This window comes from Nuphar pumila, chromosome 16 (assembly GCF_984573655.1).
Source record: "Nuphar pumila chromosome 16, dmNupPumi1.hap1.1, whole genome shotgun sequence".
Classification (NCBI taxonomy): domain Eukaryota; kingdom Viridiplantae; phylum Streptophyta; class Magnoliopsida; order Nymphaeales; family Nymphaeaceae; genus Nuphar; species Nuphar pumila.
This window is the reverse complement of record NC_143264.1, coordinates 83207831-83219943: the sequence shown is the minus strand read 5'-3', so window position 1 is coordinate 83219943 and position 12113 is coordinate 83207831. Positions and strand designations below refer to the sequence as shown.

General features: G+C 40.9%; 1 protein-coding gene across 3 annotated transcripts; it reads right to left on the bottom strand.

Annotated features, from left to right (window-relative positions):
- Positions 1-1014: 1014 nt before the first annotated feature.
- On the bottom strand, positions 1015-11607 carry LOC149813879 (Uncharacterized conserved protein (UCP012943)). 3 transcript variants are annotated; one of them, XM_089991421.1, is made up of 4 exons: positions 11124-11607; positions 10309-10558; positions 1619-1712; positions 1015-1519 (listed from the first exon to the last, which is right to left on the bottom strand). In XM_089991421.1, the coding sequence occupies exons 1-4, from the start codon at positions 11462-11464 to the stop codon at positions 1266-1268; spliced, it is 939 nt and encodes a 312-aa protein (XP_089847547.1). In that variant the 5' UTR covers positions 11465-11607; the 3' UTR covers positions 1015-1265. The 3 variants fall into 3 exon arrangements, with proteins under 3 accessions (XP_089847547.1, XP_089847548.1, XP_089847549.1); XM_089991422.1 differs by having other exon boundaries at positions 1015-1501; positions 11124-11602; XM_089991423.1 differs by lacking the exon at positions 11124-11607 and adding an exon at positions 10743-11070.
- Positions 11608-12113: the final 506 nt, after the last annotated feature.

Genomic DNA, 12113 nt, shown 5'->3' with positions numbered 1-12113 from the left:
CATTTGACCCCAAATTTAGTGAAATATGGTTAAAAGAGAGATAGGAAGGGTAATAGAGTAATCTTATCATGCCAAACTATGGTAAAGCTAGTCGTTGAGTTAGGAGAGGCGTGCTTTTGAGAATTACTTTCGTAACTAAGGCATGTATTGGTAAATATTCAAAGGTTAGGCGTGTTTCTGTAAATATGTCAAAATTCAGGCATGTTTTTGTAATTTTTTTTTTTAATTTATGCCTCCAAATAACCATAACCACACCGGCCATACCTACGTTCGTCGTGCCAGAAGCCTAAAACTCCATGTGGACATCATTCTCACGGTATCAATCTTTTTATACTATGTCATACATAGGGATGGCAGTGGACTGGGGCGGGGGACATCTCCACTCCTGCCCCATCTCAAAATCCGGACCTCCATCCCCCTTTTCATCCCCATTTCATGTCCTCCGTCCCTGTGCAAACGGAGTGAGGTAGGGCGGAGCCCTGTTTTCCCTCAGTCCATTGCTATGGAGACTAGGCGGGGATTGGGACGGGGCAGGGTGAGAGAAAGCGTAAGTCCATCTCTTCATGGGTTTTGACTTTAACCTCCATCCCCGCCTTCATCCCTGTTTCATGTCCTCCATCCCTGGTCCAAATGGGACGAGGCGGTGCAGGCCCGTTTCCCCCAGTCCACTGCCATCCCTAGTCATACACCAATTTTTTAAAAAATAGGACACAAGGATATGGATTTGCACTATTTAATTTTAAAATAAAATGAATATAAAAATACATTTATTTTCATTTCCATGAGCTGTTAGGGATGACAGAAGCACATCTATTTTACATTAATCACCACAATGCATCATTCCCTTGTTTCATTTGCATGGCCACAAGGAAGCTCCAAGCTTGTAGCATTATGTACACAATCTTAATTTAAGTTGCACTGTGTTACACATTGAGCCAGTTTATGCGTGTCACAAGCCTCATACAGAATCTTAATTTAAACTTGTAAGTTGAACCATACTACACATTCAGCCAGTTTATGATTGTTACAAGCCTCATACATAATCTTAATTTAAACTTGGAAGTTACAGTGTGCTACACATTCAGCCAGTTTATGCTTATTACAAGCTTCATACAGAATCTTAATTTAAACTAGGAAATTACACTGCACCACACATTCAGCCAGTTTATGCTTGTTACCAGTAATGTAACTGCTTGTAATGGTGGAACTCCAAGCCTGACTGATCAACCAGCAAGTAGAAGTTGCTAAGTTGGGGCAAATCGTGATCAAGGACGATGACCTCGTGTCACAATAACAATAAGAAGGACGATTACTGAAAGCATAAATGAGGACCGCACTGCCTCCTCAAAGGCATCCCCTTTCTTTCCCTTCTCTAATGGTTGGAAAAGATCAGCCAAGAGATAAGAGAGTTTGTCAATAAACTTTACGATCCTTTCCTTAGCCTTCTCCAAAATCCACTTCAGAAATTTCATGGCTACATCCAGGTCTCCATGGGGGCTATCTGGAAGATGATTTTCATCTTAAAAAAAAGGTGTAAATATGTCAACGCACATAGTATGAGAGAGAGAGTCCATCACAATCAGAAACATCATAAGAAAGCAAAAGATAAAATACAAACCCTCATAAAATGACTCTTGGAATTCCCGTACTGCCTCATTCTTCATAACTGCATCCCAAACAGCTTTGTCTGAAGCTAAAGAGACAACCATTCTCTGCATGTAAAATAGACACCATCTTAAGAAATTCATGAACCATCACAAATTTTAGCAGTCAGTCAAAGAGAGGTGAAACTCTTGCCAAACACACAAGAATTACTTAAAGCAGCCAAGTGTGATCCAAGTAAGCCATTTTAGAACTTTTAATCTAACTGCTCAAAAGTCTGAAATGCCTTATTAACCCATGACAAGAAGCTCGAGGTGAAATACAACAGGATCCAGTGTATGCTATCATGATAATGGAAGAAAGGGCATCACCAAAAATATTTTCATAATAAATGAAACTCTAAATTAAGCACAATATTTACCATCGGCCCCCTGGGATTAGATACTTGTTTGCAGACTTGACTTGAGGAAGAGAAAAATTGAGCAACTACATTCCCATCCACACCTTAAAGCTAACCACATGACATACCCAGATTGATGAGAAGAGAACATGATAAATGATGAATTTCTGTTTAGACTCTGCTTCAGAGGTAGCATCTGGGGAGCGATGGAGGCAGTTGAGATTTTGGAAAAAAATAGAGAATTGTAAAGATGTGCTCAACGATAGACTGGCAACAACTCGTTTCAGTGGATGAACAAAAACAAAATCCCATCAAATGGCCACTCAAAGTCTCAAAATCACAAAGCCACCATGATGCCCTTCTACCAAGCAACTGCCTACAAGGGATTCTTGACCAGTATCCTTCCCCAAATCCCCATGTTCTGAAAAACCCTCTGCATCTCATTGCATGGTGCTGGCTTACATAATCAGAATACGAGAATGGTTCACGTATGCATATAAAATTGCACTTTCCATATGCAGATACACATGAACATTTACATGGATAAATGAGGCATATATGCTCACGGTAACTACAGCAATAAGCATAGCATGCTGAACTTTGTGGCTGCCGTATAACATGTGCATGCTTTTAATCACTGTTGATATAGATGACACAGTCATTTAAAAGCAGTTCATGATGTGATATCCACAGACAAGAACAGGGTGACCCTTTTCACCTTGATTTTGTCTTTCAGTTTTCAATCTTTACTTACACCAAGGGGGATAGTTTCCATCTTATGGACTGTTTAATATCTCTTTCTATTAATAGATTTGATTAACAAACATAAAAGGAATTTTCAGTTACTGTAAAATATAGAAGCAGAAATTACTGAAAGTGATAAAGACTATGTTGCTGCTGTGTTACATGGTGAGGCAAATCCTATATGGTAGGGCTGACAAAACTCAAAGCTTAACAACCTATTCGATCAAACTCAGACCAACTGATAAGTAACTTATTTGATCATTTAAATGTACAAACAAAATGTTACTCATAATAACAAGGCTTTCTACAATCAAGAGCACGTTTGAAAGCAAGAAAAACTCTCATAGCAAAACAAAATTTTGCTTAGGAGAAGTTTTGATATGATAAATTTTCTAAATGAAAAATTCACTTGTTTGGGTAGTATGAGAAAAATAAAATGGAAAATCGTAAAAAAAAATTGAGGGTGGTGGTGGAAAATCATCATGGGAGGTGTGTAAAAGTATCTTCAACAAGATACTATGATCAAGACCATAATATTTTTGCTGATAGAACATGTGCACTCATGCACAATGAGAACTCTTAGAACACTTGTGCATAAAAGCACGACCCACTAAATCTCACAAATGCTCAAAGGCATAAAAGAATAGGAAAACTTTATTAATCACTTGGGCTTTGACCCAAAGCCATAAAAATACAATAGGGAGAATACCCCTTTTTATAGAGGAGGTGGAGACCTTGGAGGGGCTCCACTTCTAGTCGTTGGAGCCCCTCCAACGGTCACAAATGTGACCGTTGGAAGGGGCCCAAGACTAGATGGTGGGCCCCTCCAAGGTGTACTCTACCTTTTACAAAATAAAAAGGAAATAAAAAATAAAAGAAAAGAATAAAAAGAAAAATAATTACAACATATTCGAAAAATGAATATGTACAAAATAATTAAACTACCCCTACAACTATTACAAGAAATAAATATATATATTTTATATACATACGTAGGTAGGTAAATGTATATACATAAAAAATATATATGTGCATGTATCTTCCTATATATATATATAATTACATTGATTTGATATTACAATTTAACACCTCCCCCCCCTCAAACTTAGGGCATGATGACCGAAAGTTTGCCAAGAAGGAAGTTGAACTGCAGAGAACACAATGCTTTGGTGAAGAAATCTGCCAACTGATATTCTGAAGTGACATACGGACGTTCTATGATTCCTTTCAAATAGGCTTCCCGAACATAGTGACAGTTCATCTCAATGTGTTTAGTCTGCTCATGAAACGTATGATTTTTGGCAATATATATTGCACTTTTATTATCAATGCATAGCTTGGTGGGCCTTTCTATTGTGATCCCCATGTCTTCTAAAAGCTGATGAATACATACAATTTTCATGGTAGTAGTTGTCATGGTACGATATTCAACTTCAGTTGAGGATAGAGACACTTTTTGCTGCTTCTTGCATCTCCATGAGATCAACGAGTCTCCTAAAAACATGTAAAAACCAGTGGTGGAATGACGGTTATTTGGGTCACCTCCTCAGTCAGAGTCAGTATAAGCAATTAACTTTAATTCAGAAGAAGATGACAAGTATACTCCCTTATTTAGTTTGCCCTTTATGTATCTTACGACCCGCAAGATGACACTCATGTGGACAGATGTCTATGCATGTTGAAACTGACTTGCAGTATGAACTGCACGAGAGATATCTGGTCTAGTAATACTCAGATACATTAATGATCCCACAAGCTATCTGTAGGGGGATGGGATCAAAGAGAGGAATACCATCATCAATCTTCATTTTAGCTACTACTATAACAAGAGTTTCACAAACCTTATCATCTGTAATACCTGACCTGTCAATAATCGCAGAGGCAAGCTTAGTTTGAGATAAAAACTACCCTCTATGGGAGTAAGCTACTTCAATACCCACAAAATAAGTTAGAAATCACAAATCAGACATTTCAAATCTATCCTTCAAAATTGTTTTTATGCTTTTAATCCCCTTAGAATCACTTCCGGTTATAAGCATATCATCCACATATAAAAGCAGAATGGCAATCCCTGCATTGGTTTTTTTAACAAATAAGGCAGTGTCAGTGAAACAGGATGAAAATCTATTTTTTAACATTACGGAGTTAAACCTATCGTACCAAGCCTTGGGGACTTGTTTTAAACCATAAAGTGTTTTTCGAAGGCGAAGCACTTTCCCTTTGGGAGTCTTCATTCCTGGTGGAGCCTCCATATATACATCTTCATTCACATCACCATTTAGAAAAGCGTTTTTAACATACATTTGATAGATGTTTCATTTGTTGATTGAGGCAACGGTGATGAGACATCGAACAGTGACCATCCTGGCCACAGGGGCAAAAGTTTTATCATAGTCAATCTCGTATTCTTGACTATATCCCTTTTCTACTAATCGAGCCTTATATCTCCCAATAGATCCATCGCTCTTAGTTTTAACCTAAGTCACAGGGACTCGGCAAAGCAAGTACCGTACCTACGTCGACGTGATGCGATGCGGGTGCGGCACCGGGTGCGATCAATACGACCCTGGGTGCAGTCAATGCACCCAGGATCATTTTGGTCCAATTTTTCATATGTTAAAAAAATGATGAAAAAAGAGGATTAGGGCAAAAAAAAATTGCCCTAATCTCCTCTCCCGCGCAGCTCAGCTCGAGTCCTCCCGACGCCACCTCCTCCTCTCCCTCGTCGCAGGTACCCTCTAGCTCCCTCTCTCTTTCTCTTCTTGTGTCGACAATGGAGGGGTCGAGCCCCCCTGCTCCCTTTGATTTCGGCAGGGGAGGGGCTCGACCCCTCCTTGTTTTCGACAGGGGAGGGGCCGAGCCCCCCCACCCCCCTCTCGCTCTCTTGTTGGGTCGGTAGGGGAGGGGTTGAGCCCCCCCTGCTCCCTCTGTTTTCGGGAGGGGAGGGGTCGAGCCCCCCCTCTCGCTCTCTTGTTGGGTCGGCAGGGGAGGGGTTGAGCCCCCCTTGCTCCCTCTGTTTTCGGCAGGGGAGGGGGCCGAGCCCCCACCCTACTCCCTTTGATTTCAGGGGAGGGACCGACCCCCCCTCCCCTCTCGCTCGCTTGTTGGGTCGGCAGGGGAGGGGCTGAGCCCCCCCTGCTCCCTCTATTTTCGGCAGGGGAGGGGCCGAGCGCCCCCTCTCGCTCTCTTGTTGGGTCAGCAGGGGAGGGGCTGAGCCCCCCCTACACCCTTTGTTTTCGGCAGGGGAGGGGGTTGCCCCCCTCTCGCTCTCTTGTTGGGTCTGCAAGGGAGGGGTCGAGCCCCCTTCCCTGCTCCCTCTTATTTCAGGGGAGGGGCTGAGTCTCTCCCTGTTTTTGGCGATATATATATATATATATATATATATATATATATATATATATATATATATATATATATATATATATATATATATATATATATATATATATAATGTTTGTATAATTGATTGGAAATTTTGAATGTATTTTTTTTGTGTGTTTTCAGGATAAAAATGACGGATAAAGGGAAAGGACTTGTTGAAAAGAAGTCGTCATTATGTATATGCAGGACTCGACCCGATCTATATACTGGATCAGGTCCAGACCCAATCAATGTATAATGTAAATTACAATGTTATTAAGGGGTATTTATGTACCCTAGAATTACATACTCAATATATTAATAGACTGAAAGGCGCAGCCACAAGGGTCTGACGTCCTCTCTCTCTCATCAAGGACCCCTTTCTCACATGGTATCAAAGTAGCGTGACGTCTGGGAGTGAAGAGTTGCCTCGTTTTCATCCTATCAACGTGAAAGTCGACAGGCGCGTGGATCTGACCAAGTCTGGGTGTGAAAAGCTCGATTTTGGTTTCACGGTGACAGGCACGTGAATCTGTGAAAAACTCGACCTCCTGTGTTTCTCGGTCACAGGTCGTTCTTCTCTCTTTGTCAACTTATTCACCTTTAATCTGAAATCATACCTCTGTTTTTACTTCAGATCACTGTGGTTCTTCTGTTTTTCTACAATCTGTGCTTCTGAAATCTCTGTTAACCTCTGCTGTTTTGTGGGTTATGAAATCACTTTTGATCGCATTATTCTTTTTATGTTTTTTCTCTTTCTGTTTGTCGAGTATAGCCACGTGAAATTGATCCAACACGTGAACTTGTTTCTCCTGTTTTCTGTTAGCCAAGACATGCTTCTACTATCTGTTAGCCGAATCCAGCCACGTGAAATTGATTATCTTTCTGTTAGCGAAGTCCAGCCACGTGATTTTGATCAAACACGTGAAGTTGATTAGCCGAGCACTCTATTTTGTCTCTCATACCTAAGTGTCAGTTCAGGTTTTCTCTCAAATGGATTTCACTCATGCGCAGTCATGTCTGTCCTCCAGCTTTCTCGGTCAACTAGTCTCTGAAAAACTAAATAATTCAAATTTCTTAACCTGGAAAAGACAAATCATCCCATTTATAAAGAGTCAGGACCTCTCTGGTCATCTGGATGAATCGGTTCCACCGCCTCCAGAATTCATTTCGTAGGAAAAAGCGGACGATAAAGGAGAACAATCTATTGTTCTTCACAAAAATCCAGAATATGTTGCCTGGATGAAGAGGGATCAATCACTAGTAGCATACATCACTTGAACTCTCTTACAAGAGGTCCTTGTTGCCCTTCCTAATGATTGTTCGGCCAAGGAACTGTGGGACAAGTTAGTTCAAACATATTCACAAATTTCTGAAGCAAGAATTATGTTTCTTAAGCGAGAGTTTCAAATGTTGAAGAAAGATTTCATGTCTATTATGGAATACCTGAACAAAATGAAAGACATCACAGACCAGCTGGCTATTGTTTGGTGTCTTGTCAGTGAAAAAGATAAAGTGCAACAAACCTTGAGTGGATTGGGGCCAGACTATCATGTTATGACGACAACCTTACTATGTTTACTAGAACTTCCAAAGTTTGAAGATCTTCGTGCGAAATTATTGCAATATGAAATGACTCTGAAAGGATCTTCTGAAGATTCTCATGGACATTCAGGAACCCAAGATGTGCTAGCTACGGGAATGAGTTATGGTCGAGGACGAGGAAGTTTCTTTCGAGGAAAGGGAGGCCAAGGGAGAAATACCTATGGAGGTTGTAGTATACTTCCAACACCCAATATACAAGGACAAAGACCCATTCCCACTTGTTTTCTATGCAACAAGAAAGGGCACATTAAAGCAAATTGTTGGTTTAATCCTCAAAACAAAGGGAAAGCCCCACAAGCAGAGGCTAGGAAGGATGGAGAAGTAAAGGAGTTGTTGTTGGCAGCCTTGGCAGGATTGAATATGAAGCAAAATGACAAAGGCATTTGGTATGTCGACTCCGGAACAGCTACTCATGTCACGGGTGATGTAGGTAAACTCTTGACTCTTACTCCTTATGTTGGTAAGAATAGCATAGTCGCAGGAGATGGATCTCATCACTCTATCTCACATATTGGAAATGTCATTATACCCATGTCAAAGTCCTCTCTTAATCTTCCAAGTGTCATCCATGCACCTAATATTCAAAAGAACATTGTTTCTGTCTCAAAACTTGTTTATGATGTTAATGCTTCAGTTGAATTTACTCCCTCTTCTGTTTATGTCAAGGATCTTCGCACGAGGAAGACATTCGCTGAAGGAAAACGATGGGGCAACATGTATATCTTTCAAGAAGATCCTTCCTCTGTTCATTCCGACTATTCATCCTTGAAGTCTCACCAACGTCAATTTTTTTATCCTGATTTTGTGTTTACTATTTCTGAATGTAATAAGCCAAGACTTTGGCATAGTCGTCTTGGCCATTGTGGTCGCCATTTTATTGAAAAACTTGTCTTGAATAATCTCATTCCTAAGTCCAGTCTGAGTTCAGAGGTCAATGATACAAAGTGTTCTAGTTGTCATTTATGTAAGAGTCATGTTTTATCATTCGCTTCCATTAATAAAAGAGCTTCAAGGCCATTTGAGGTCATTTGTTCAGATGTTTGGGGTCCTGCCCCAATTACTTCTCTTTCTGACAGTAAATATTATCTTATTTTCATTGATAGTTACTCGCGTTATACTTGGATATTTTTTATGAAGCACAAATCAGAAGTTTTTGGATTGTTCCAGAGATTTCATTCTTTTGTTCAAAATCATTTCTCCACCAACATTCTCAATTTCCAATGTGATGGAGGAGGTGAATTCTCCTCGAGTGACTTTGTTAGTTTCCTTCAACATAATGGGATAAAGAGAAAAGTGTCTTGCCCGCATACACCTCAACAAAATGGGATTGCTAAGAGGAAGCATCGAATATTGTTGAGACTGCAATGAGCATGATGCACGGGAGCAATCTCCCTGTATCATTATGGACTGAGGCTTTTCACTCCACAGTTCATGTGATAAATCGACTGCCCATGAGTATCTTAGAAAATAAGTCACCATATTTCTCTCTATTTGGCATACAACTTGATTATCATAAATTACGTGTGTTTGGGTTTGTTTGCTATGTTCACATTGACAACTCACTAAGGCACAAGTTCCAAGATAAAGCCGTAGAATGCAGGTTTATAGGATATGCAGAAGACTACAAAGGGTACATGTGCTATGATCCCCTGAGTAAGCGTGTCAAAATATTGTGAAATGTAGTTTTCAATGAAATGAACTTTGATGATCAGCCCGCTAATTCAAGCCTTCATGCTGATAACTCAAGCCCCAACGTTGAGGTATACTACCCATGGTTAAATTCAGAACTCTTTTCCAATGGTAAAGCAGACTGTCCAGCAAACTGCAGTCATGATACATCACATTGCATGTTGGGCATCAAGCTTTCACTTCATCAAAATTTCTGAATAGTTACAAATCTGTCTTTTTCCATCTATGACCATGACTTTACTGACAATCAGCTAAACTATCAACTCTAATATAAATTAGGTCTGTTCACATTCTGTCATATGAAAAAATCAGTTCAGGAGAATAAATTGGAACTTCGCATACAGTTGTACATACGTAATACTCGAGACAACTATTTTTTCTACTGCATGCACCTTAATTACCCTTGATATGGATTTTTATGACATCAGAAACTTGGTCACGTAGCTATTCTAATTAGGCATAATTTATGCATTCTATGTGTGCTTGGGAACTAGCCAATAACTTTTGAGAATGTTACACTTGCAGACTGTTGTCACACTTAGGCCCTTAATGATTCATTACTCTTGTGGGTTTAGTCATACACTAAACTTTTTGTTGCTGTAGCGGCAGTCTTCTATGTAAAAAGGTTATATTTATTAAAACATGGCCCCATTTTTCCTCACAGAAGACACCCGTCTCTTGAGGTTTACAAGATCCATGGCTTACATTTGTTGTCTACTGCCGAATTAGCCAACTTTATTTTTCTTGCTACTGTCATTGCTCTATATCCTAGCTTATCATGCTTCTAACTTTAATACCGAAGATATAGATAATGCTACCACATATATCCCCAGTATCAGAGTCAGTCGAGAACAAAATTTCGATAACAATTGAAGTTGGAAAATTGGAAGGGACACATGGAATCCAACCTGAACAGAAGGATCCGTCTGCAGCAAACGAAACGCATTGATAACTTTCTTACATCCTTCTGATTGTAAAATTCTGGGATTGTAAACATGTAGGGATGGTTCAATCCAATCCAGCTCCGTTTCGGAAGAAGACGTTATAGTCGGGGAGGCGACCGGATCAATGACATGTTCAGCCACAGTTCCTTGGTTTTCTGACTTAAAGGGAAATCCACCATTTGAATCTTCTAAATAACCAACCGGAAAGAAAACACTACAAAACCAAATATAAAGGGGGGGAATCACCAACATTTCACCAAGCATGGCTAATAAATACAACAAAATTCATAAAGTAAGGGGAAAAAATCACAATTCTTTTTGTTTAAAATAAAAGAAGAAGAAGAGCATGAACTAATGGCCCAATACCCCTAAAGGGATTGGTCCAATCCCATAGTTACCGGAAGCGCCTCACTAAGGGGGCAGCGCATTTTCCCTGGAAGCGCCACGCTTCAACTCGCTTCCCATTTGGGGGAAAAGCGCTTTCTCCTGGCTTCCATTTCATTTCCCACTTGTTTCCTTTTGCTTCTCCTTTTTCTGTGTTTTTTATGTTATTGTTTGTTTTTTTCGCTTCCCACTCGTTTCCTCTTCGTTTCCCCTTCATTTTCTCCACGTTTCCTTTTTTCACTTCTCATACGCTTCCATAATTGCTTCCAAAACGATTCCCGCTCCACGCTTCATGCTACTTCTTAAGACTCAGCTTCCCCGCTTCCACCGCAGACATCGCTTCCTGTATCCGTTTCGCCACCATTTCCCAGAGAGAGAGAGAGAGAGAGAGTTACTGCTGAAGGGAGGAAACGGCTTGCTCCGCTTCTCTCCTGGAAGGCACTTGTCCGAAGACGACGCGCTTCGGAAACGCTTCCCCACCACCAACTTCTTCTTCTTCGAAGCCAACGGATTCCCAGTCTTCTGTGTCGCAGAGGAAACGAGCAGACGGGCACCAACCTGTTCTCGACGACGACGATGACGATGATGACGCGTTGGCGTGAACAGGCAGGCTGAGCATAGAAGAAGAAGAGAGGAGGTTGCTCGTGGGCCTCTTAACCGTGAACGCGCTGACCGTGAGGTGCTCCTGAGCGGCAACGACGCCTCCCCCGACGGACCGCCCCACCGTCCTCAGCATCCCTCCGCTGCCAATTCCCTCGCTCTTCCATTTTTCCTCCTTTATCTCTCTTTCTTTATCGTCGTGCTCGCAGAAAAAAGAACTCGTAGGACTACACCCTATCGAGTGACTGGGAGGGATGGTGTTTTTAGCGTCGATCGTGAAATCCAAAGGTTCTTCTTGGTTGTCGTCCCCGTGTTACCACCCAGCGGAAACTTTTTGTGATGCGCATCGTTGCGTCAAAAAACTCAAAAATATGTGTTCGGGTCGGGTTCAGGCAATACCCGGTTCAGAATATGGATCCAGATTTGAGTTGAGTTTGCCTTAGATCGGATTTGGATAATCGAACAAGGGAGAGCACGTTTGCCTGATGATCAGCTCTTCGAGAGATCCATTTGTAACTGAATCCAATCCTAACTCCGGTCTGCACATTCTCTGTCGGGTCCCAGAAGAGGTCGTCACTGGTGAATCCAATTTCAGGCCTGTTCTGCAGATCCAGTTCAAAGATATAGAGTAGCTAGAATATGAGAACTAGAAATATGGGTATTTTCAACACTTTTTTTCTGCAAATCTAACATGCCTATATGCTAGGCATGGTGAATTTGCTCGGAATCAACCATTGGATGGTGTATTTCTTATGAAAAATGTGATTTTTTAATGCTTGAATATT